Source organism: Pelodiscus sinensis, chromosome 1 (genome assembly GCF_052426305.1).
Source record: "Pelodiscus sinensis isolate ZL-2025 chromosome 1, ASM5242630v1, whole genome shotgun sequence".
NCBI lineage: Eukaryota > Metazoa > Chordata > Testudines > Trionychidae > Pelodiscus > Pelodiscus sinensis.
Genome location: NC_143052.1, coordinates 7632864 through 7659892, shown reverse-complemented (window position 1 = coordinate 7659892; position 27029 = coordinate 7632864). Strand labels below are relative to the sequence as shown.

General features: G+C 43.0%; 1 protein-coding gene across 1 annotated transcript in view; it reads left to right on the top strand.

The window, feature by feature from the left end:
• Positions 1–27029, top strand: part of EXOC4 (exocyst complex component 4) — a 637711-nt gene that overhangs the window by 4420 nt on the left and 606262 nt on the right. The window contains exon 2 of the mRNA XM_075925646.2: positions 24280–24469. Coding sequence (XP_075781761.2) covers positions 24280–24469 — 190 coding nt within the window. The remainder of the gene's footprint in view (positions 1–24279; positions 24470–27029) is intronic.

Sequence of the window (27029 nt, the reverse complement as noted above, 5' to 3'; positions counted from 1 at the left end):
AGTTGTAAACAAACAGGGAAATACTTGAGAACCAAAGTCTTTCACTTGCAGTAAACTTAGATGTTGTTTGTAACAATAGTAAATATGCCTTCAGAAATAAATATATCTTGTTTAAGTTGACCGTGTCCATTGAATTTGTTGCAATTTTCAGTATAATAGCACTTCACCAGTGCAAATTACTAATAAAGGACCAGATTTTGATATACTCACTCTTGTTGAGTAGTCTGTCCATTACATATAGAGTTGCATCATCAATATTGCATTATCTAATGTGATATTAGTACCAGGAGCCTAGGAATTGGAACTTTTGGGTTTTATTCCTAATTGAATGATTTCTTAATCCGTTCTGTAATGAATATCCATGCCAGATCGTCAGCTAGCGTAAATTGTCATATTTCTATTAACTTCAGTTGAGGTATTACACAAGCTGAGGGGATATTTTCAGTATAGTAGCATCTGGGAATCTTGGGGAACTGCCATCCTTGGCCTTCTGAGTTTTCTAAAGATTGTCTTGTAAGGATCTTAAAATCCACTCAGACTTTTCCAGAGTGCCCAGATTGTAGGGAGGTTGGGGAGTTCCTCCAGTGGTACAGTGGATAAGGTATCTGCCTCCAGAGCCAGAGGTCAAGGGCTCCCCCTCTCCCAACATGGAGTCAGGGGGACCAGAACGCAGGGATGCTGGGGGGCTCCTCCAGTAACACAGGTTATAAACTCTGGAATACTGGTGGGCAACCTTATAGCCCATAGGCTGCATATGCTCATTGGGGTTCTTTATATGGTCTCTGAGTCATTTTTATTCAGAGTTGTCGTCATGCAGTTTTGTCAGATTCTGCTGGTTTCCATCTGTGTATTTCCCGCCCCCCCCCGCAACCCGTGTTACTAAAGTGACATGCATGTAAAGGGCATATGAAGTGAGGTGCATGCTGATTGCACGCAACATTGACTGAGAGCTGTGCACTCCCTCTGCACCCAATCCAAACCCTGCTAGGGTTCAGTTGGCACCTCTCGCAAATTCTAGGTATGCAAGCGCAATTAGCAGAACTACCATACCCCGGGAAACCGTCTTGGTTATGACAATCTTGCAGCCCACTGAAATGGAGGGCTTCTTGTGCGGCCCACTCACTAGCCTAGGTTGCCCATCAGTGCTCTAAAATGAACTCAGTCTTAGGTTACTTAAAAACACAGTATCTTGGAATGCAGATATCAGGAAAACTGAGGGGTAGTCCATAGAAAGTACTGTGACTTGAGTATCAAAGTAATATTACTGTCCCCGGTCAGGAGCAGTTCCTTCCATTGCATTGGGAATAGAGTGGTTTTCTGGACACTCTTAAGAAGACTTCTCACTTATCTAGGTCCCGATGCAGATCCTAGTGCAGTACGTTTGCTCACAGTTACAAAGTAGGCAGATAATCTAATGCAAGGCTTGAAAACTTTGCTGTACACCTATTAGAAGTAGGGAGATAAATAGAGTTTGTACTCGGTCAGTGTTCCTGTGACCTGCTGCGAAGCTTCCTTTTTTTGTTAGCCTTGTCTGGTAGGTTGCTATTAAATTCACGAACAAGTGTCATTTAGTGGTTAGAGTGGCAGACTGTGAGCTAAGCTAGAGCTCATTGTGAGAGCTAAGCTAGGTTCTTAGTGGCTCTGCCACTGACGTGCTGTGTGGTCTCAGCTGGTTGCATGACTTCTCTTTACCTCCATTTTCCTATATGAAATATAGGGATATTGCAACACAGACTACACAGTCCACCTGTAACAGGTGGTATAAATACCTAGACAGGGTTCTGTACTTAGTAACAGTTGAAGTACTCTGACAGGAGCTAGGTAGAGATGTACTATTGCATCTGGATGCTTCCCTTCTCTGCTGCTGATCTCTTCCCCGCTGGCTGCTTTTAGGGGGATCTCCAGTCTGTCTTCCACCTGGCCTTTGTGAGTGCTGGAAGGAGCACCACTGACATTCTTATTTTCACCCCATTCTCCTCCTGCCTTGTCAGAACAGCAGAATAAAAGTGAAGTAATGGCAGGGCAGGGACTGGGGTTTTCACGTTGGGCTTTGCATTGTGATATTTAGAGTAGGGGTCTGGGAGTTAGGTCTCTTGGATTTTGTTCTTAGGACCGCTATTGATTTGCTGTATATTCTGACGCAAAATGTGTATGCTCGTTGTGCCTCAGTTGACTATTACGCACAATATGCTAATGAATCATAGACTATTATGACTGCAAAGGGCCTCATTGGATCTAGTCCAGTCCACAGCACTGAGGAAAGATCAGGTATCATCAGGGCTACTCAACTTTGGAAGCCCCGGGGGCCACAGTGATACAGCACGTGCCGAGGGCCACAACTTAAGTGTGGTTGCATATACCTGCAAATATATATGTAAATAGCTTCTTTCACACTGACAGGCATGAATACAAAGATTAAGGCAAGACTACACAACATGCAGGCGCCATTGAAGTCAGTTCTGCTGATATGTTCTCATTGGAGGCCATGTTCAAAGGATCCCGTAGGCTGTCTGTTGAACCCCACATAAACCCAAACTGCACCACAGGCTGCAAACAAACAGTTTGCAGACTGGATGCAGCCCGTAGGCTGTGTGTTGAGTAGCCCTGAGCTAGACCATCCCTGACAGGTGTTTGTCTGATGAGTCCTTAACTTTGTGACACAAGTAATTTGTTCCAGTGATTCCATGAAAGGAAAGTTGGGTAGTTGTTCTTAAGGTCCAACTTGTATCTCCTTAACTGAAGTATAAGACCGGTACCATTTGTCCTCAGTGGCTAAGGAATATAATTTATCACCCTCCTCTTCATAATAATCTTTTGTGTATTTGAAGATTGTTTTCAGGTTCATCCTCAGTTTTCTCTTCTCTGGACTAAACAAACCAATTTTTTGTTCATTCTTTCCTCATAGGTCATGCTTTCTAGACCAGAGATCTCAACCTTTGCAGACTACTGTACCTCTTTCAGGAATGTCATTTGCTTTGCGTATTCCCCAAGTTTCACCTCACTTAACAACTACATGCTTACAAAAGCATCATAGCATGCTTACTGAAAAATTGCTTGCTTTCTCATTTTTACCATATGTTAATAAATAAATTGGATTATAAATGTATTTACATTTTAGTGCATCTAACCGTATAAACCTTTTATTGTATGGAATTTTAGTTTTGTACTGACTTCGCTAATGCTTTTTTATGTAGCTTATTGCAAAACTAAACAAATATCTAGATGAGCTGATGTACCTTCTAGAATACTTGTGTGTACCCTGGTTGACAACAGCTATTTTAATCTTTAATGATTTTTGTTGCTCTCCTGTGGAATTTCTCGAGTTTGTGCTTGTAGTGTGATGCTGAGAACTGGATACAGTACTCTCACTGAGGACTGTGTAGAGTGGAAGAACTACTACTTGTGTTTTACTTACCACAGTCTTGCAACCCCTTCCTAGAATGATGATCACTTTGTTCTGCAACAATATTCCATTGATTTCTCATTTGGTTTGTGATCCACTATAATCCCGAGATACTCTTCTGCTTTGCTTTTTGCTTGGCAATTGTTTCCCATTTTCATACAATCAGAGAACTGGAAGGAACCTCAAGTCCAATCCCCTGTACTCATGGCAGGATCCATCACCATCTAGACTGTCCTTGTCTAATCTACTCTTAAAATCTGTAATGATGGAGATTCCACAACCTCTCTAGGCAATTTATTCCAGGGTTTAACCACCTTGACAGTTAGGAAGTTTTTCCTAATATCCAACCTAAACCTCCCTTGCCGCAATTTATGACCATTGCTTCTTGTCCTATTATGAAAGATTAAGGAGAATATTTTTTCTCTCTCCCTTCCTTCTAACAACCTTGTACATATAAAATCAGTTTTCTCAAGTATTTGTGTGGTTGATGATTCCTTCTTCAGAGTAGTACTTTGCATTTGTCGTCTTTGAGTTCTATCTTGTTTAATTCAGACTATTTCTCCAGTTTAGGATAATTTTGAATTCTAATCCTGTCCTCCAAAGCACTTGTAGCTATTTCCAGCTTGGTAACATCGGCAAACTTTATAAAGGTACTCTTTACGCCATTATTTAAATTAGCTATGAAGATACTGAGTAGAGCTGGATCCAGGACAAATCCCGCTTGACACATCCTTCCAGTCTGATTGTGAATCATTGATAACTCTTTCTGAGTACAGTTTTCTAGCTAGTTGTACACCCGCTTCATAGTAGGTTCATCTGTTATTTTTCTCTAGTTTGTTTATGAGAAGATGTGAAACCGTATCAGAAATCTTATTAAAGTTCGGAGAGATATCATGTTTAGTGCTTACTCCCATCAATAAGGCTTGTTACTCCATCATAGAAGATGTTGGTTTGGCATGATTTGTTATTGACAAATCTATTACTACCGTATTTTCTTCTAGGTGCTTGCAGATGGATTGTTTGCTCCATTATCTTTCTGGGTGCTAAAGTTGCCTGGTCTGTAATTCCCTGGATTCTTCTTATTCCCTTTTTGTATAGAAAGGTCCTGTATTTGTCCTTTTCCACTCCTTTGGTATCCTGTCCTTAGGGAGTTCTCCAAGATAACCGCTAAGGGTCAGCTAAAGAGCTCTCTGAACCATTAAGTATTCTAAGATGTATTTCATCATGCCTTGCTGACTTGAAGAGCTCTAACTTGTCGAAGTAATTCTTAACTTGTTCTTTTCATACTTCAGTCTCTGATCCTACCCTGTTTATTCCGATTGTTGCTAATGGTTCAACCACTGTTAACGTTTTGGGGTGAAAACGGAAACAAAAAATGCATTTAACAGATTGGCAACTGCTGTGTCTTCTGTTGTTGCTTTTCCCTCCTCATTGAGTAATGGGTCTTCCTTATTGTTGTTAAATATTTATTAAATGTTTTCTTGTTACCATTTGTATCTATAGGCAATTTAATATCATTTTGTGCCTTGGCCTTTCTAATTTTGTCACTACATGCCTGTGGTTTTTTTTATATATATTTATCCTTTGTGTAATTCAACTTTGTTTCCACTTTCTGTACAATTTTTTTTTTTTAAGTTTCAAGTAATTGAAGGTTTGGTTGAGCCAGAGTGTCCTCTTACATACATCTGTCTTTTCTATACATTGGTGTACTTGGTTTTTGTGTCTTTAATGTCTTCCTAAAAACCACCAACTGCCCAGAGGTTTTTTTCCCCTTAGACTTGCTTTCCATGGTATCTTCTTACCTGTCAATTGTTTGAGTTTGCTAATATCCATCTTTTAGAAGTCGTATGCCTTTATTCTGTTCTTCCTTCCATCATTCCTTAGAATCATGAACTCTCATTTCTCAATCATTTCCACTTTCAAATTATCAATTAAATCCTCCCTATTTACAATGCTTTTGTATTTTAAACATATTGTGAAGTGCTTTGAGATCTTCCAATGGAAGATACTATATAAGTGCAAAATATTATTGTCGAGGACAAAGAACCAGCTGTTATAGAAGTCTAATGTTAGTCCCATCTGCTTTCGTTCTGTTTCTTTAAAACATAATGAACTAGATAGAGAAAATTGTGATCAACTGATGCAAGACAATATGGGAATATTTTCTTATCTTGCGGAGGACATACACGTGTATTCATATTGATTTTTCCTAACCTTTTGTTTGTAGTTCTTTGAGGCAGCTTTTGTACTATGAAACAAGCAAGCTGGCATTTAGCAAATGCTATTTTTTTGAGAGATCTTGTCAGATTTTTAGTTGGTGAATGTCTGCCTTTTATTTATTGTAAGACTATTTTCTTTCCAATTAAAGGCTGCTATTTTTAAGAAGTGGCCTTTAACAGCTGGTTTAATTGGGAAAACAATCTTTGGTTGTGACTTGATAAGACCTTATTGTTGTCTTGGTGCAAAGCTTTGCACTGAGGCATGCCTATGTATAAACACGTGTCTGAGTAGAATGGAGGGCAAGTGGAGATAGTGTTACCAACTTTGGTTCTAAAATGTGTGCTTCTATCAATGTAAATATGAAAGTACAGTCTTCTCACACATGACAATCTTTGTTTCTTTGACTCATAGGTCAGTATTTTTTGTTACTTTCAAAGTAAACTTTACTGAATTAATTCTTACTAATGACCTGGCATTTGATGTTCTCTTTTTCTGTTGAAGGGCCTAGAGCTGATATCCCAATTCATGATTTATAGGAAGGAAGTCAATACGTAACTGTTGCACTCTCAAAATAGCATGCCGGAAGTCTCATATTCACCATTGTCATATAATTATGATATATTTTGTACAAAGTGTGCCTTGTGTGCCTCATTTTAAGTCTTGATCTGTTGAACGTTAATATCCCATTGGATTACAGTTGCTATCGTATGTAAAGGCACGAAGCATTGCTCTCTGTATTGTGAGGTTGGGAGTCTCAAGCCAACTTCTCAGTTGCAAGGAAGGACCAACCAGAAATATGCTGATGACCCATTAAAGGGAATCCATTCTCCCAGTGGCCATGCTAGAGACGTCATGGAGACAGCTGACCAATGGGGGCTGCCTAAGCCCCACATCACGGCAAAGATCTTTCCAGCTAACTGAAAGAAAATGTAAGAGGGACAGGGACTTCATCACTTGAGCTTTTGTCTCCATCAACACTTGGAAGAAGGTCTGGAAGACCAAGACTTTGAATTGGGAAAGGGTGGAACCAGGCTGGAAGGTATTGAGGAACTGTAACCTGATGGTACCATCTGTCAGGGTGATACAATGGTTGATTCAAATCCTGCTTGGTTTGAGGAACTTAGACTGCACATTTATTTTTGTATGTTAATTAACCACCTCTGATCTCCATGCCTGCTATTTGGAATCAATTAAAATCTATCTGTCTGTAGTTAATAAATCTATTTTGTAGTCTACATAAACCAGTGTGAGAGGCAGCCCAAGTTGGCAGCACAGAGGGCTCAGAAATCCCGCAGTCCAGGTTGCACCCCAGTGACCTCATCACAATAGCTGTTGTCCTTGTTTCTTGTATCACAATTAGGATACATCTGTCTCAGAAATACAGTTCAATAATGCTTATCTGTATATGCTGCAGCATTTTGTAGATCTATTTCTAGCACAAGCAGTGTTCTAAAACCTATTTTAAAAGCCCTGTTCTCCCAGTGCTAAGACCAGCAGCCTAAAAGTTTATAGGGGAAAAACATTGCTCTCTATATAATCTTTGAACTGAATTGGAAATAATAATTTCTATATTGCCCTCCCTCCTAAAGGAATGCTAAAGCATTTTTATAGACCGTATACACAGAAGATTGACCCTATATGAATCTGAACTGAAATGCAGCACTTACTCATAATTAAGCAGTCACACTGTACAGAAGCTTAGGATGGTGAGTTTAAAATGGTACCTTGTCCAGCTGATCATCCAAAGAACGTTATTTGTAATAGTTTGTCAATGTGCAGTATCCTGATTTGGATATCTGACTATAACACTGAAATTAAAAGCCTTAGTCTTACAGAACAATCATGCAAAAATCTCAGTGGATTTTTTTTAAATAACAGTTCAGGAGGACAATGGTTTTTCTTCTTTAGAAGAGAGTATCCCCAACAGCACTGCGTCCCCTTCAAAGTGTTGAAGCTTGGTTCAGTCCCGGCACATAATTAAGCTGGCTAGCTACTGAATCACCAATACTGCTTTCTTCAGCACCTAGACCTTGGAGAGCTCCCCTCCAAATATGAAATTTGACCAATGCTAGTTAGCTGTATGATCTGTTGGAATTGATGCAGTAGGAGGTATAATAAGCTTACAAATGCATCTTCTGTTTTCATCTTTTCAGATGTCTGACAGCATTGTACAGCTTTAATGACTGTTAAAAATGCTGGTGAAAAGATTCTGTCACTGATGGAACATACTGCTGTTAAATGAGCTTAACTTTTTCTTGTGTCTGAATCCAGATGATGGCTATTTGTGCTTTGTTTTGGATCCCTGATTCGTTGGAAGAGGTGTTTAACATTGGTAACCAGCTCCCTCTGAAGAGATGAGATTGTTCTGCCCTATATATAGGTTCTTAGACTGGTTTCCTCACCACAGTATCTGACTGCCTTTCAGCCATGCATTAAGCCTGCGACTAAATCTGAAAGAGTTCATTCTCACTCTACTCCCTGGGGGTGGGGAGAAGAGGGAATAACTGTATGCGCAGGGTTTTGGTAGGGTTTTGCTTTTGGCTAAATGTGCGCACTGCTTGAAACATCACAAGATGTTGAATTCTTGCTGCTAATGTTGCTATTTAAGCTCCATTAACTGGCATCAAGTCTGTCTGCTTTAGAAGGTGGTATGCAGATTAGGGATGTAAATGGATAAGCATAAGCTCATTGGATATTCAACTAATGATGCGACTAGTCACTTCCATCCCCCTTGCTGCCTCTATCAGAAAGAGACAGCAAAGGGGGAGGGGAACGGGAGCTGGCTTAAAAGCCAGTCCCCCCCACCCAGCACCGTCTCTGCAGGGGACAGCTGGGGTAGAAGCACAGCAGGAAATGGTGCGAATGGGGACCGAAGCAGTCTCCACTGGGGCTGTTTCTTCTGCAGTTCTGCTTTTGAAATATGCAAAATCCCCACCGGGGCTCTCGTACATTTCAAGGCTGAGCTGTGTCAGGGAGTGCTCTTTTCTGGGCTCCTTGCAGGGCTTCTGCTTTTGAAATGTACAAGAGCCTGTTTCAAAGGCTGAGGCGCTCCCTGCGGGGCTTCTGGTTTTGAGCTCCCTACCGGGCTCTTGCCACAATTCAAAGGCGGAGGCGCCCTTATAGACTAATCCAGTAGTCGATGGGAATCCCATTGACTATTCGATTAGTTAATTAATCTAAATTTAACATCCCTAATGAAGATACCTTCTGCTTTTTGCTACATCAGCCAGCTGAGCTCTGCTGCCAAAGCTCTGGAGATGTTCATGTAAGGGTCTGGAGACTATCAGGCTCTGGACTAAAGTCTGATTGTACAGAACTGATGAACTGATTTGCTTTCAGTGATGAACAGTTCGCTATCAGTGGCTGTTTTAATCTGTATACAAGTAACAGAGATTAACAGAATTCAAAGAGATCAGAGGGAATCTTTTTCCAGTAGTCTATTTTCTACAGTTGTCAGTACTTCAGGTAGTCTTCCTCTGTTTTTTCTTTTATAATCAGAGAGTAAGTTGTCATTATTCAAGTTTCTAAGCACCCTCTGTTCACATTTGCTAGGGGTGATGGAGTTCACAGTATTGTGCAGTGGTTCTCAAACTTAATTGATCAGTCTCCCCCCCCCCCCCCTTGTGTGTCTGTTATCACGTGCATCTGACAAAGTGGGTCTTTGCCCACGAAAGCTTATGCTCCTATATTTCAGTTAGTCTATAAGGTGCCACAGGACTCCTTGCCGCTTTTGCAGATGTAGACTAACATGGCCACCCCTCTGATACTTGTTATCATTTATGGGCACCTACTCCCACATGTACACATGCTACTACCCAGCTCTGAAGGCACAATGCAGAGCAGAGGCTGCTGGCCAGGTGCCCGGCTGTAAAGGCGAAGTCGCATTAGCAGCAGTGGAGATGTGAGGCAATGTGAAAAGTGATATTTGGAATCCCTTTTATAGCAGATTTATTGCACCATGGCTACCATTACTTCTACATTGCTGCTGCTATTCTATGCTGACAGCAAGAGCCCTGCCACTTCCAGGTGCTTAATTCTGTGTGTGTGTGTGTGTGTGTGTGGGGGGGGGGGGGGGGGGTACCTAAAGTTGTCAGCTCTGGGCAGCAGGGTTCTGTCCTCTTTTTATCCCTGCTTCCGGGATGTTGAGGGCATGAGCTCCAGCCGTCCAAAGCTGAAAGCCAGAACTCTTTTAAAAAAAACAAAAACAAAAAACCTAACACCCTCAAGCTCTTTCCCTTCCCAATCCATTCCAAAACACACACCTTAAGAGGCCTGTCGCACAATCACAAGTATAATGGGGTCAGGCCTCGTGGCAGATTCCACTGGGAGGAGCTCTTCTTGTAGTTCCATAGTGAGTTTCCAGTTTCCGGATAGTGATATCTCCATGCCTATCAACTTGAGCAGTGCAGTTTTTAGTTGCCTTCTCGCCTGCATCTCATTGTCTCCCAAAGCTGTATGTTTTATCTCTTGAACATTTTAACTCATAATTTTCTTTTGCTCTTCATCTTAAACATTCATGTCACCAAATCCCTAATTTAATGGGAGCAACCAGTTAACCTGTGGAAATAATGAGAAAACATTTAGATTGTTGCTGCTCTGTTAAATATCTTTTGGAATTTTTTTGTTCCTTGAGTATCCTAGGTTATCTATTGTTTCTTTAAAAATAGAAGGTTTTATGTAATTGTTTCAAAGGGATTCGGCAGTAATTTCAGAACATGTATTATCAGCTTATGTGTTTTGAGGTTAAGTACTGCTGCAAGCTGTAGATCAGTCCACCTGGGACTTATCTTTTAGGCAAAAATTTTCAATTATAAAATTCAAATAAGTCCTTTAGTTTCATGAAGCTTCAGAAATGTATGCCACAGTGCAGAGAGTTGGCAGAAAATCTAACACCGTTGATTCCAGGGAGCCTGACAAAATTGTGCTCTGTGGAAATGCTGCTGTTAGTAGCTACACCCTACGGGCATTTAGAACACTGCATAGGAGAGGTGGGAAGGGAATTGTTAGCTAGACGTACTAGGTGAACTGCTTTCTTCATTGGCTCTTTAAAGCCCACGCAAAGAGGCAACATCTTGTTTTAAAGGGTTGAGCTGAAAGACCCCTCCCATGAGACCAAATTCTGAGGTCTGTTCTCGCGATGAGTCGGACTTTACTCTGCGAGTAATCCCTTTCAGTCAGACTAATGGTGGCATATGGTATTACTCAATGTGGATGAAGGGTCTGCAATTAACTGCACGATCTTCACTTTTCTCTGTCCAGGCCTGATCCTGGGACGTGCATACCCTTGTGGGTTTTAGACGCTTCCCGGGATCCGATTCTTATATTATGTCATCCTTTCCAGGGTATTTACTTACAGCTAGTAGTATTATTAAAGAACATCAGTGCTAATTTGTGGTTTTATGACAGTTGTCCACTTATCCCTGAAGCACCTCTTTGCTTTCTCCCAGGGTGTCCTTTGTGCAGGGGAATAAATCTCAGTTAAAATCTGCAAAAACGATGAGGCGTCCTGTGGCACTTGTAACAGATTTATAAATTGATCAGTCTTTAGCCTTTAAGATGCCACTGAATTTGTCTTTGTTTTTGCAGCTATAGACTAACGGACTATCCCTTTGAGAAGAGTCAAAAATCTATAAAGCCAATTCTTTATTTCCTTCAGGATCCACTTGAAAACTTGCCCCTTTGGTAATGCCAACAATTACTGCCCAAAGTGACTAAGAATAGTGTACATCTTGTTCTTTGATTACTCTATCTCCACTATCCACCACTTCCCTCCCCTTGTCTGGCTGATAGGTCTCATCCACCAATTGCATATTTTAAAGTGTAAATTATTTGGGAGTAGGAACTACCATTTTCTACAGGGTTATACAGTATCTAGCACAGAGAGGCCCCACTACTAGATTAGCTTTTAGAGGGCGTGATGGATACGAGTGCTGGCCAGCACCCGGTAACAAAGGTGTTAAACTCAGGTAGGTAACAAGGGTATTGGCAGGGGGCCGGAAGAACCAATTGGGATACAGTGCTGAAATTTGAATTGTATAAGATGCCTTGCCTGCTTTCTTTGTGTGGGGAAGTCAAGCCAGGATTTGAGAGACACAGAATGATTTAAATCCAGGCAGGACTACCGTGCCTCCAAAGAATTAGAGTGGACTGAACCAGCAAAGGATCATGAGTAAATAAAGGGAAACGTATTTAGTTGCAGTTAGGATATTGTTCTTTATTTTTGTGGTTTGGTTTGAACTGCTCTGTGTGTATCCATGCTTTCCCTCCCCCATTCACTATCTAAGAGTTGTTCCCAGAGATTTTCTCTGTGCTTTAATTTGTTTTACTTGGTTGCTCTGTACACCTAGCAACCAAGTATGCTTTATCAAGTATATCTTCTGTTTGTTAATAAAGATAACTTTTTTTTTTAAGGTGATGATTTGGCTCTTCTGTTCTGGAAAGTAACAGGGTGTCTGTGTATTTGCCTGCCTAGACTAGGCATTCAGCTACCAGAGACTGCACCTTCCCCCCCTCCCTCCCTCCAGGCTCTTTTAGGACAAAAGAGCTTGGGGTACCTCTGGGAAAGGAATTCAGGTGTCCCTTCCTGTTTCATGGTTAAATCACTTAGTGGTGGCAGCTTTTGGTTTGTTGTTGTTGTTTTTTTTTTCTTTCTTTCAGAGCCGATGCTTCTGTGACTTGGGGGAGTTTTTCCCCCTGTTTTGGTAAGGAGAGCCTGCACTGGGAGTGCCAGAGTGGAGAACAGCCCTGGCAAAGTTATTGCCACCTCAGTGTTTAATTGTGATAATGGTTTAAATTGTGACTATTCTATGACTTTAGACCAGGGGTTCCCAAACTTTTTGACACGGGGACTAGTAAATCCATTCATGAACTTTTGGAGGACCGGTCATGTTCATCTGCATATTTGCATATTCATTAATCAAATGATGAATATTCAAATAAGTTGTTTCTGGTCCTCCCAAAACCCCCAGTGCCAACTTTCATAAAGCTTTTGATATGGTTACCCACAGTATTCTTGCCATCAGGTTAAACAATATGGATTGGATAAATGGAGTGCAAGACAGTCAGACAGCTGGTTAGACCAGCATTTCCCAAACTTTTTACTTTAGTTGGAACCCTTTTTTTTTCCAGTACTTCTTTTTGCAGCCCCAAAATATAAACACATACAAAACAAACGGAGAAAATACCAGACCTATAACACGCCTGGTATTTTCTCACTAGGTAAGTTGTATTATTACTAGATGTATCAGTTTGTAGTTTCGAACTGCCTGGCTGCTAAATGTGCTCAGGCTGCATGAGTGTGTCTACCAGCCAGACAGTTCGCAACTACTCGAGGGGGAGGGGGTGGGGATGGGGGTGGGCACAAGAGAATCCCCAGGCTGGACTCTCTTGTGCTTTGCGGGGTGGGGGGGGACAGCTACCTGAGATGTACATATGGCTGGGTCAGTCCCGCTCCCCCTGCTGTGCCTTTTATATACTGAAGTCTCTTTGAAGCTTTGCAGAGACTTCCTGCGCAGAGATGACAGGCTGTTCTGCATATCCACTAGGGATGTAAAAGTGCGTTCGCCTGGGGAGGGCAGAGTGGCAGGTTCGAGTCCTGCCCCCTCCCTCCAGGAGGATGCGGGATAAAGGTCTCCCCTTCCCCCGGGGGAGGGGAGATAAAGGACACCCTGAGAGTAAGGTTGTGGGGTAGGTTCTGGCGTGGCCTAGGGGATAGGGGAGGGTGGCAGGTTCTAGTCTCATTGGTTAACTGTCACAGTTACACTCAGGCTTCCAGTATGTGAGTGCTGGCTTCCTGCATATACACCAACTGCTGACCTGTGTGAAACGGTTGAAATTTATATGTTTACTTCAATAAATGCATTTTAACATCCCTAGTATCCACAATGCACCAGTTCAGAGATTTTTGTTGCTGGTAGCAACTGCGTTTTTCATTTCATTCCAGATATTTAGTTGAAGACAACACATTGATTTCATTTATCCATATGCACTTTGGGTCCTTGTTCTGAGGCAATATAAAACTGTCGTGCAAGTTTCCTTCTTGATAGGTTATTTTGATGCTTCCGGTGTTGCACTGTTCATTGGATTGGTCTCAGTGTGCTGCAAGTGTACCTGACACTTCACAAAATATAGAAAGGAAAAGGTCTCCATCCTAAATAATATTGACATTTAGCACAGAGTGCTTTTTGTGAGTACGTTTCAAAGCTGGGCACTAAGCATTATTATCGCAACTTTACTGCAAAGAGAACTCCATGTTTAAGGCTAGAATTGTAATGGAACTGCATGGGATCTAACTATAATTTAAGTTCTGGCTTGTCCAAAGCTAAAGTGTAGGTACATAGGTCCGTCTACACTGCAACTTCTATGGTATTTTAATTGGGACAGTCGCATTGTAGCTGTGTCTCCTGACTGATAGATTGTCATGTCCTGGAGAAAGCTAGGCCAGAACGTTCTGGATACTGAAGTAGAATGTGGACTTGATTCTAGGCGTTGGGAGACTTTTAGCAAGATGCTAGGCAATATGGAAATGGATGGCAGAGAAGCCTGAACAGCGCTGTGGAGTGCTGTTGAGAACTCGGTTTTCTTCAGGCTTCCTGGTGATCCAATGCTTTGTTCCCTTTATTTTCAGCTAACTGAGGATAACCTGTCCTGAAGCATTTCATAGACTGCTTGCTGTACTGAAAAACATCCGTTTTACTACTTCGACTTTTATTTTCCTGTGTATATTAGCGAACTTTTGAGGAGACAAAATTCAGATATCGAATTACATAATTTCTTCAGTTTTAATTATTGCTGAGTAATGTTCCTGCCCTTTAATTCCAGGAGTTCACAGTTGCTCAAAAAAGTTGTACTCAGAATCAAAACTACTAATATTGTTTTACTTACTTACAGCATAATCCATCTGGGAAACTCAAAGCCACTTACAAATATTTAATCAGTTAAGCCTCCCAAATATTTAGGGATGCGTTATCTTTGTTTTTCTTTAACAAACATGTAAGCTGAGGTATGGATAAGTGCAGTAATTTGACCAAGGTAGCGTGAGGGATTGATGGCAGAAGTATGATTAGCACTGAGCTTCCTGATTCTTAGTCTTAAGCCATGACTATAGGGTTGTCCTTCCTTTCCTTATGGCTGAGAAGACATGAGGTGATAATACATCTTCATTTTTGAAGGAGCCATTGAAAAAGTTCATGCATGCAGCAAATGCCTGTTCAGTGATCCTTAGTATAACCTCCCACTGGCTATCAATTAGCGTTTCCTCTGAATAAGCAACACTGACTGGGGTTCTCAGCGAGGACAAGTGATTTGCATGTTAAACTGGCTAGGTTATCACACAACACACATGTGCAGTTGGCTAACTTCTGCTCCACTTCTGATAATGCATGTTCTGCACACATTTGTGCTCTAAGCTTTTTGAGGGCCTCACTTGTTTAATAAGTGCCAAGCCCCCAGAACTCCAATTCAAGTCAGTGGGAGGCTGCAAGTGCTCAGTACCCCTCAACAAAAAAATCCATGGTGTTCCCCATTTAAAAAAAATTGTTTGGTGTTGCTTAGTCTTAAAAAGTTTAAGAAACACTGATCTAGTGTGTTGTGGAGACCCCCTTAAAATAAACATAGAAGTTGATGTACAACGTACATGCTCACTGTCAGTACACATAGAAAATGTGGGTAAAAATGATGGTTGCTGTGATATTCTACTTGAGAACTGAATCCTTGATCCAGAAATTTGAAGTTGGGACTCCGTTCACCAAGCCTGGCTCAACCACGGTCATGCGCAGATCATACAAGGTTATAAGATTGAACAGCGTATCTAATGCTTATGCATCTTGAGATTGAATTGTGGCTTTGTTGGAGCTGTAACTTCCAGCTTCCTAACTGTGCACTTAATGTAACATTTAGGCTGTAGAATGTAATATTATTTTCCCCCATTAAATATCCTATATCTACTCTGGCAGCAACGGAGAGCGGAATCCAAATTGCAGTAAGATCAATGTAGCTCCACTACATATTGAGGAGGATTTTTGGAGTTCTTTAAGGGAGTCCTATGTGTGCTACAGGGGCATTCCACACATTCCAGCCCAATGGAATTGGTGCAGTGTCCCATCGAGATGGAGTTGATGGACCCACCGCTTAAATGCAATCGTCAGATTCTGATTCCTGAGCAATAAGGACTTGGGGGAAGCTGCGAGGTGACATTCCTGCTGCTCCATGCTTTGGGGCAGAGAGAGAATTCATTCTCCTTTTGTGTCAAGCTTGAGAGAGAGAGAGGATTTAGCCTTAAGGAATATTGAACAGAAACTTTCTCATGCTGTTTTTGGCACATTGTTGTGCTAGTGAAGGACTGGGAACAGTGTTACTAATGTTTCCTGTTTATGTAGAAACTTTTGGAAGTCTCACATGCTGCAGGACAGGTGTCTTAGAAATGATATGTGCATAAGTCATTAAGTTGTATGGATGCAGTCTGTCTCTTTCCCTCTAGCCTCTTAACTCAGAGCTTTAAGGCTCAGAAGCACCTATTACCAGCAGGTGCTTTTATGGCCTAGCAGCATTCTTTAAAAGCCAGCAATGCGGCTGTTGTAAACTTTCGAAGCAGTTTGTGTGAGCACAAGGTGGAATGATTTTTAGCAGCCTTAAATCTTACTTGATGGTTCTATGTAACACCCATTGTGCTCTGCAATGTCCCTTTTTGTCACTAACATTTTGGTAGCTGTGATGTTAACTCCTACCTCCATGCAGGATCTCAGTTGAAGTTCAGAGTAACACTTTGCTAGGGCCAGTGTATTTCCAAGTACTTTTTTTGGCCGATACTGCTCTTAGTATCTTTTTTGTACTGTAGTCATTATCTGTTATATTTCTGTATCCCATCACTCAGTGAGTCTGTTTTCTCTTGCCATTGAATAATGGGATAAGCATTCAGTGTCATTTCTCTCCTGGCTGTAAATAGATGTTTATTGAATTCTGAAGGAATTATGGGTTGTGTGGTGTCCTTAATTTTAAAATCTGCCAGTAGTGTGTTTTGGTCTGTTGCAGCACAAAGAGACGATGGTGCTAACCCTGAAGAATTTACAACCTGATTTTTGATCTAATACTACATGCAGCGCATATAAATGTTACAGAAGGAGTTGGGTAGGATAAGACAATGGATTCATTTTGCGGTTTCTCAGTATAGTCACGTGCTGTTTTCCCGTGCAGGTGATGATTATTTAGTAACAGAGGCAAATGGTAAAAACTTATAACTTTCCCATTTGAGAATAATATGACTATAATTAGTGCAGTCTGCTTTCACTGCTTGTTCTTTCTCTTTTTTCCAAAATGTTTGTAACGTCTCCCAGCTTGGTGTTAACAGCAGATTTTGTGTGTCCTCTGCACTCCATTATCCAAGTCATAAATGAAAATATTGACTAATATTGGTTCTAAGATCCCCCTTTGTGGCCCCACTAGATACAATGAACCATTGATAGCTACCCTTTGAGTACAGTCTTTCAACCAGCTGTAAGTATAATGATCTCCATTTTACAGTTGAGAAGAATGAGATAAAGAGAAATTGCAAGACTTGCCCAAAGCCCCTTAGTGAGACAGTGGCAGAGACTGGATTCAAGTGCAGTTGTCTTCCATACCTTTCATGCCTTTTGCGGTGGTCTTGAAATAAGTTGGAAAATCTCATTGACTCAAGTGATCTATTGGATTGGGTCCTAAATGCCATTTTGGTATTGTGGGGTAAGAAGTAACTGATTTGGAGGGATGCTTCTAAAAGTGTCTAGCAGCATTTAAAGGCAGGAAAAAAATGATACACAGGATCAGGAACTTGATGTATGCTGAAGGAGTTCTTGCAGGTGCTTAGCATTCTTCACCTAGTGGTTTGAACTGTTGTTCACCATACCATGAGTGTCCAGGGAAAGTTTGACTTTGCTAAAGTAGATAGGTACAGATAGAGATAAATACACTCTCGGGACCTGATCGTGCCAGGCTATTTTGGGGAGGCACTCCACACCCCCATCTTAGTTTGTTAGGCTCTGTACAGAGCCTATAATAGTGACTCGGTCCCTGAGCCAATGTGCTTAGACAATATTAGGTGAAGATGCTGACTGGCTTCCAGAAGTGGCAGTGATGACCATAATCTTTGGTTCATGTATGTGGAAAAACAAATTTCTTTCCCCCCAGTTTTACCCACTGGGTCATGGTTTCAAAAATTCTCAGAGCAACAATAATGCTGGACTCTGCAAAGGCTCTATTTCCCTCCTCTAAGAACGTAAGAAAGGCCACACTGGGTCAGACCAAATGTCCATCTAGCCCAGTGTCCTGTCTTCCAACAGTGGCCAATACCAGGTGCCCCAGAGGGAGTGAACGGAATAAGTAAACATCACATGATCCCTCTCCTCTCATCTATTTCCAGCCTCTGACAAACAGAGGATAGGGACACAATTCCTTCCCATCCTGGCTCATAAATACTGATGGACCTAACCTCCATGAATTTATCTAATTCTTTTTTGAACCCAGTTAAAGTCCTGGTCTTCGCAACATCCTTTGTCAAGGAGTTCCACAGGTTGACGGTGTGCTGCATCAAGAAAAACTTCCTTTTTGTTTGTTTTAAACCCACCACATATTAATTTAATTTGGTGACCTTATGCAGATGATTCACTTCAAACACTGGAAGGCACACATGGATTTTTTTTTTTTTTTTAAGATCCCATATTTCCAAGAGCAAACCGTGCCTGTCCTACTGAAATGACTAATTCCACTGGGCCTGATTCACATCTCAAGGGATTTTTATTGTGTTTAATTCCCCCGTAATTCACTGACTTGAGTGGTGAAAAGCAGGATTTGATCTTGGATGTTTTAATATATGAGAGACTCTGTACAAAGTACTGTCCAGTCAGTCCGATTTTAATTCTGTGAGAGCTTGCTAACAGAGAGAGGTGCAGGCACACATTACGGGTTTCTGATCTGGGTGTCAGATTTTATTTCAAAAATATGAAAACTGCAAAAGCAAATTCATCTCCTCGCTCTTCTACATAGTAGGCCTTTAAGGATCTCAAATGAGTTAACAGCCTGCATATATTTGGTATGTAAACTGACTTACATTCTTTGCTGCAACTCCATTTTCAGATGATTTGCTGGAGACCGAAAGCATCAGTTGTGTAATTTCAGTAGTTCTTAATAATCCTGTCTCTGATTTGTAATGTTGTTTTTGAAGCGTGAAAATGCAAGTTATTTCCCAAACAGTTTTGATCCCTTCTCTTTGGCAGATACCATGTTGACCTTTCTACCTCCTCACTGTGTTGCTTCAGTGCCATTGAAACTAGCAAGGATGCCTTTGGCTTACTTTCCTGCTGTGAGAGCCTCAGCATTTGCATTCTTGAGAATAAGTATCCTTCACTGTGCTTTGTGCTGTACAGAACCAGAAGAATTCTGTGTGCCAAAGGGATTAGACAGTGAAGTTCATATCCCCAGATGGCAGTTCGCTCAGAGTATATCTAATTTGGGATTAAAAAGACCATGGCGCTGAGTTTGAGAACCTAACTCCGCTGACCAATGGTTGTGGGGCTTACAGTAGCAGTGCAGCTGTCCAGATTTGGAGTCTCTGCAAGGGGGGAGGGTCACAGTCAGGGCTCTTATCAAAGCCCAAACATCTACACTTTGATTTTTATAACCCCGCAAGTAGAGGTCAGCTGACCTGGGCCAGCCGTGGCCCATACTCCAGGTCTTTTGTTGGTCTCTCTTTGTTTTTTACAGGTCCTTTGTCTTTGGTGAGTTAAGTCTTCACTGAAGCAGTGGTTTGCTTAACGACTGATTGGTGAGAGGGTGGTCATTCAGTGCGAGGAGGAGGAAATGGTTAATGGGGTAAGGGGGAGATGGGTCAATTAATACAGCAGTTTGAGAGGCAAACAGGCAGACGAGTCGAAATGGCTTGCACTGAAGCAGGTGGAGGTGAAAAGCTGCACTAATAGGTCTGCTAGTCCTCGTCCATTACAAAGGAGCATGAATATCTTACTCTAGGTCTTCAGTTCTCAAGTGGTGGGTCGGGACCCCAAAGAGGGTTGTAACCCCATTTTAATGGGCATAGGGCCAACATTAGACTTGTGGGGCCCAAGGCTGAAGCCCAAGCTCCACCTCCACCCACTGCAGTGGGGCATGGGCTGTGTCCTCATCTTCTCCATCTTGAGCAGTGGGGCTAAGTCATGGGCTCGGGAATTCCCCCCCGGGGACATGTAGTAATTGGATTGTCAGAAGGCAATTCTGGCGCATTAGTTTGAGAAGCCTTGCTCTGGGTACTTCCTGACAGTTCTTTGATATGAACCATGGACATAAATAACTCCTGTAACCCCTCTCCTCTCTAGCCACTAATTCGTGTGCCTGCATCAACTAACAATAACCTAGCACCTAAAAATGTTGCTTGTTGTTTGACTGTTACAGCTCCTTAACAAGCAATCTAATGCTGAAAAGTTGGACAAACACCCATTAGAGATGGCCTAAGTTGGCTTGGTCCTCCCTCAGTGTGCTGGGCTGGGCTTGATGACCTCTTGAGATCTCTTCCAGCCCTATCAAAATTTACATATCTGGGACAGTGTGTTGAAAGAAGGGATGTATAGTCCATTTAAATGATTAACCAGTAAGTCTGATCTTATCGGTTAATTTTAACAACTACACCCCTCCTCCTCTTGCTGCCAAGATGGGTGGGAGGGGGAGTTAGAGTCCGTGTCCCTGGGGAGCCAGCTTTTAAGCCAGCTCCTCGTGAGCACCAGCTCCAGTAGGAGGCGGCAGATGACTCTGCGCTGCCTCGGTGTTTTTTGTTTCTACTGGTGGTGGACATTCACACGTCCTTGGTGCACATAAAATACTATTCCGTGCATGAATGGAAAATCTGCAAATGGATGGACAAGATTAGAGGGAACGTTGTTGGAGTGACGGGGAAGCAGCAAGGTCTCAGAAGGGACGGGGCCTCGGAAAGGGGTGGAGAAGAGGGGTGGAAGTGTGTTCAGGGTATTGTGTGAATAGAAAGTTGACAAATTGAACAACAGCCTTATTTCCCAGGGCTTTTCTCTTCCCCAGCATGTTATTCTGTAAGCAGACAAAAAGCCCTGGCTCGGACATGTTTGAGAGGTGAGCCACTCGTAGAATAGTAAGATAACGTAAAGCGGGATATGGCGCTCCCAGTCAGTCACTCTGTAGCTAGACAAACCTTTCCCACTGAACTCCACAGAGCATCCTGTTTAAAAAAGGAAGCAGAATGGAGGGGAGAGAGCGTAGCTGAAGATGGGTGCATGTTATCTATGCAGTGGAAGAAGATGCTCTTTTACAGTCCTTCCATTCATGGGATCTTAACTGGTCTATTAGCATTTTTTCAGTCAACGAGAGGATTCATGTCCCTTGCATCCTCTGCTGTTATGCACTACAGGCAGTCCCCGACTTACGCGGATCCGACCGCACTTACGAACGGGGCTTTCTCGCCCCGGAGCTCACAGGCAGTGCTCAGCCACCTTGACCTCCGGGGCGAGAAAAGCTGCTCCCGGTGCCCCTGGTCTGCTGGAGACCGTCTCCAGCAGACCAGGGGCACTGCGAGCAAAGCGGTCCCGCGCCAGAGCAAAGCCTCAGAGGCGAGGCACCCCACTGCTGCGGCTTTGCTCCCCGTGTCCCTGGTCTGCTGGGGGGGGGGGCGCAGCTAGTGTTCTCCTCCCCCCCCCCCCCCCCCAGCAGACCAGGCTTTTGTTGTGGACCCTGGGGCAGAGCAGCTGGGGCGCTGCCGGTTGGTCCCGCAGCGCCGCTCTGGGCACTACTGGACCAACCCGGCAGCACCCCAGCCCTCTGCCCCAGGCGTCCTGATTCAGCCGCTGCTGGTCAGTTTCAGCAGCGGCTGAATCAGGACGCCTGGGGCAGAGCAGCTGGGGTGCTGCTGGGTTGGTCCAGTAGCGCCAAGGAGACGCGCTACTGGAGCAACCCAGCAGCACCCCAGCTGCTCTGCCCCAGGCGTCCCCAAGTCAGCCGTTGCTGAAACTGACCAGCGCTGACTACAGGAAGCCCGAGGCACAGTTGCTCTGCCCGGGGCTTCCTGGAATCAGCGGCTGATCAGTTTCAGCAGCAGCTGACTTGGGGTTCTTAAGTTGAATCTGTACGTAAGTCAGAACTGGCGGTCAGTTTCAGCAGCGGCTGAATCTGGACGCCAGTTCCGACTTACATACAGATTCAACTTAAGAACAAACCTACAGTCCCTATCTTGTATGTAACCCGGGGACTGCCTGTATTTTGAGACACATCCTGCTGATAGCAGAGAGAGCATTGCAAAAGAGAAGGGGACTGTGAGTCACACAAAATGGAGGTTTCCCTAGAATATGCCATGTGTGCTTCTTGGTTTTAAGATACTCTTGGTGTAGTGTAGCAACAATTACAGAACATCACATCTTTTTCTAAAAAGAGGAGAAGGGCGCAATTGCTGTTGGTTATCTCTGAAGGGAAGGGAAATGGAGAAATGAAAGTTTTGGGTCCTAATCTCATGGGTGGCACCAGATACGAAGTTTGATTTTGTGCTGTGAGTCTGTCTTCTGTGACCAAGCTTTCCATGTTGATGATCTCCTTTGCTACAGGTGGATGTTCACATTGCAGCCAACTTAGATAGGAAACATTTATGCAAAATATATTTTTTAGGGGTTTGTCCTCTGTTTTAAATAACTCACATGATATGGCTTCTACCACTTTCCTTAGGGGACTTTTTCCATGGTTTAGCAGATCTTATTAGGCAAACGTTCTTAATATTTAGCATCTATCTTCCTCCCCTCTCCTCCCCAGTTACTGAAGTTACTCTCTTGTAACACCCTAAATAAAGCACTTCTCTCATGGGTGTTTTCATCTTCCAAAGATGGGGAGAGAGAGCCTGTTAATTCCCTCAATCCTACTGCTCTTGTTGCTGACAAGTCAGTTCCCTAATACCAGGTAGGGATGTAAAATCCCATTTAATCAGCTAACGGTTTAACCAATGAAATGGGATCCCGTTAATTGGTTAGTGATAAGCATCACCTGCTAAGGTTACCTGCTGACATCCCTAATAATGTCTCATTTTCTTACTTCTGTCATGACTGATGTTAGTTGGGCTTCTTAAAACAATGGAGTCTAAACAACGAAGTGAAGACAAATTGTACAGTAGTAAAGAGCAGCCGCAGCATTCATTGATGATTTCTCCTTCTAAATGCTTGAAATGCTGCCCTGAAATAGCTGAGTATACCTGGATAGGAATTGAGGAGCACTTTCATTCCTATATCTTGGTTATTCGCAGTCTGCCTTCAGAGTTGTGCATGAGGACCATTCTGGGCGTTCCGTGTTGTGTCTTAAAATGTATAAGTTTAAAAGGTGTACTAAACTCTCTGTGTAATCTGCCAGATTTTCAGTTCTGAACAGTCTCAGGCTTACATTTTCAAAAGAACTAGTGATTTTGGGTTCCTCAGTTTTTGAGGGCACCATCTGGGATCTGGGAGGTCTTTTTCACGTTTCTCAGATTGGACTCACTAGTGCTTTTGTAATGTCATTTCTACTTCCTTGTTCCTCTCCTCTGCAATTAAAAATTCTTCGTCATGTTTACAGCCCTCACATAGCACAGTATGGGAAGCTAGATTGATAAATTCTCTGAGAGCTGTGTAAAGTGTGTCTGCAGCTCCTTCTGGTTGTGAAGGCATACCCAGCCCCTCCGTTGCTATCTCGTTGATAGGGTAGCTTAACTCTCCTGCAAAACCAACAAATTCCAGCCCTTCCAGGGTAACAAAAAGTGACACACACACATCTGATTGAAAATTCAAACTCTTCTGTTTTTCTCTCTGGGTCAGAACCCTCCCTCTAGGGTCTGTTGCAGTAGTCCTTCCTCTCTAGGGCACGACACATGCTATTCCGAACGCTAAAATGTGTCCAAACAAATGTTCTGTTAGTCTGGCTATTGATAATGATTAGCTCAAGCCGTGCCCTGATTTATCTTGCTGGGCCTCCTGGTAAAGTCACATCTATGCACCAATTCCCACTGGTGCATGGCTGGGATACCTTGTTAGAAGAAAATCTCTCTAATGTAACATGGGTGGGAGAACGTAGAACATGAAATGGGGGACTAGGAAGAGTGGAGACTTCTCTCCCCCCTCCCCCCTCCAGTTCCACGCCATTTCACCAACCTGACTGGTGGCCAGGTCATGGATTGAGGATTGATTAGTGGCAACGAGTCAGAATTGTTTCTATTTTTAAAAATAGAATAGTCCTATGAGCATATGGCTAAACTGCGAGAGACTCCTGCGTTATGCCTTTGGCCTTCTTCTCTCATTTGCTGCCCAGAGTTTCTTACCCAGGCTTACTGGTGTGACACCTGTAAGCTCTCTTGAGTGAGAGCTGTGTGTCTATGCCATACTCTGTGGTGCACTTGATGTGTTTGTGGCACAAGAGTGATGATGATTTGTAATAAATTTCACTATGGTTATGTGTTGGCTGATCTACCTGAAACACATTAATAAAGCTCCAGAAATTATAGTAACAGAGGAGAGAAAAAACATACTGAAAAGCAAGGAAGAACAGTCAGCAGCACTGGAAGAATAGCATAGTGGCTGCTTTTCAACCAGAGGTGCATTTTAGACTGGAGAATCGCTGTGCTGATCAACCACTTCTAAACATTGCTGTTGTTTTGACCTTCTTGTTAGGACTCTCTCCACCAGTGATGACGTTGAAGACAGAGAGAATGAGAAGGGCCGTTTGGAAGAAGCTTATGAGAAGTGTGACCGGGGCTTGGATGAGCTTATTGTTCAGCACTACACGGAGCTCACCACAGCTATCCGCACATACCAGAGCATCACGGAGAGAATCACCAACTCACGCAACAAGATCAAGCAGGTGAAAGGATAAGCAGCACTGTGTCTGGCATCTCTCTCTTGCTTTCCCCCTTCCCTTGCCCCCACCAAAAAAGGCTTCATGTGTTCAAATCCTGTTTCTGTGTTACACTTCTGCCTTGGCTCTGGTTCCTGTCGCTTTCGTGTGAATGTAAAATAGAAGTAAGGGTTGAACGAAAACCTTGATACTTCACTGTTCCTCTCTACTGGGTACCGTTTTGTGCTGAATCAAATACTCAGCGGAGAAGATGCCATTAGCTGCAAGCTTTGAAACTACCACCAGACTTATTTAAATAGGTCAGCTGGCCTGATTTGTGACTTGACCAGCAGCAGATCATCCAAATCTATACAACTAAAACCTATTCCATTCCAATTCTTATGTTGTGCCCATCTGCATGCCCTCTGATCACCATCTAAGTCTGTGGTGTCTAACCAGTTCTGAAGCAATAACCTTTATAGTGGCTATTGCTATAGCGAACTAAACACACATGCAACCGGCCAAATAGCCACATGTGGCTAGTGCGTTGGACACCCCGGTCCTAGGTCATCTCAGTGACTCATCAGATGCCCACTAGCTGAGTGAATATGAATTTTAAGATCATTTGCATATTTAGCTCTTAAGCACAGAGAAGTGTATAATTGTGTGCCTGCTGGTGTTCCTATATTTTGAATACCATATGTTAATATTTATTACTACTCTAGAAAATAAGTGCACTGCTGAGCATTTATTCTTTCTGCTCTTCAATCCTGATGGTTATCACAACTGATGAATTTGCCACTCACAGCCCTTGTTTTACTTCCTCTGTGGATTATTATACTTAGGCCTTGCAAACCGGGTACATAAATAGTTCCACAGTGCTCGTCAGACAATGGAGATCATGACTTGAAACCTTTCAGAGCAGTGCTCCAGAAGCAATAAGCTATAACCCTTTTGAGAGAGCACACTGGCCCTTTGGGTTTTTCAAATTCATTTAGCATTTTCAAAGCAAATCAGCCCTCTCTGATCTCTTCTAGGGGTAAGAGTTCATTCTAAGGATTTATGTACACAGCTGACTCTTGTGAAGGCCCAAATCAATAATCTTAAACTTGAAATAAACGATAACCTGTGTTCACCCAATATGCTAAGCTTTGTAGAGGTCAAAAACAATCATAGAGGGATAGTGATGTTCCCATCTAAACTAATCACTCTGGGGAGTGAAGGACCTTGGGATATTTGTTTTCTGATTTAGCTTTGGTCAACATGTATCAAAGGAACTTTTCCTTAATCTCATGCGAGGCACCAGACATGATATTGGATTTCATGCCGTCAGGCGGTATTACGCTGTCAGGCTTCCCATTTTGCTGTTCCTCTCCTTTGTTATAGGCAGATATTCACATGGCAACATCTGTGGAAAAGCAAAATGCTTTTTCCTGGAGGTAGTAGTTCAGTAGTCCAGATATCAGTGTTTGTGACACCATTATTTTCCTCAACGCTCATATTTGTCCAGCCACTGAATGTTGTGGGGATGTGGTCAGGGCCTGATTCTGATCTCATATATATGGGGTTATATGCCCATTTAACCTCATTCTCTTTCATAGTAGAGGAAAAGATGAGGCTGGGGAGGAATATGCTGTTCCTTAGAGTGAATACCTGAAGGGTTATTTAATCTTCTTTCCTATCTTTTCTCCTCCTGCCTCCTGCTAACCTCAAAAGTGTTGCCACCTGCCTCTTAAATTAACATAGGACAAAATGAAAAACTGTGCTGAAGGGAGAGCCACTCTCTGGATCGCTAGTTTGCTTTGTACTATAGGTTGGACTTTCCTCGTCTGGCACTCTTGGGATCTGACTGGTCCCGAACAAGGGCATTTGCCAGACCACAGGAGATCCCTCTCAGCATGGCCTGTGCTGCCCCCAGCTAGGGCTCCAGCCTGGTCCCACTGCTGTCTGCCTGGCTGGGGCTCCCCGGGACTGAGCTCCCTAGCTGCTGCCGGGGCTGAAGCTTGGTGACCAGGGCTGGAGCTCCATTGCCTCACCACCTGCCCCTCGACGCTCCCTACCCCAACACAGGGCTCCCGGCTGAGTCTGCTTGTGCCCCACGGCCCAGCCTCCCTATACCTGGGCTCTGTGGTCCAGGAATATCTGTGGTCTGGACCAGAGTGTCCCACTTAAGGGGAGGTACAACCTGTAGGACAAAGACGTCAAGTTTCAGTCGTTTCATTCATATCTATGGATCATTTCACCTGTCTTAAAGTGACCAGCCTTTGGTAAAGGGCACCAACAAGGCCCCAAAGGCAAAGATGATCCCATCTAGTTTCAGACTCGTAACAGAGCCTGTGCCCAACAAGCGCTGTGTGTAACATTCAGTTTTTCTCTGCTGTTGTAACAAGTTAGGGAGCATGAAGGTGTTTGAAGGTATTTCAAGGAAAGTCTGCTGGGTTTTGAGTGCTCTGGAAACTTATCTTTGAAGCTGGGCTTGAACGTGTGCGCTTCAGAGCGGGGTTCTGTTGTGTATTAAGGACTCTACTAGCAGTTGTCTGTCTTTTGGGCCATCTCTCTGTGGGCTGAATCCGTTATGCTGCTTGAT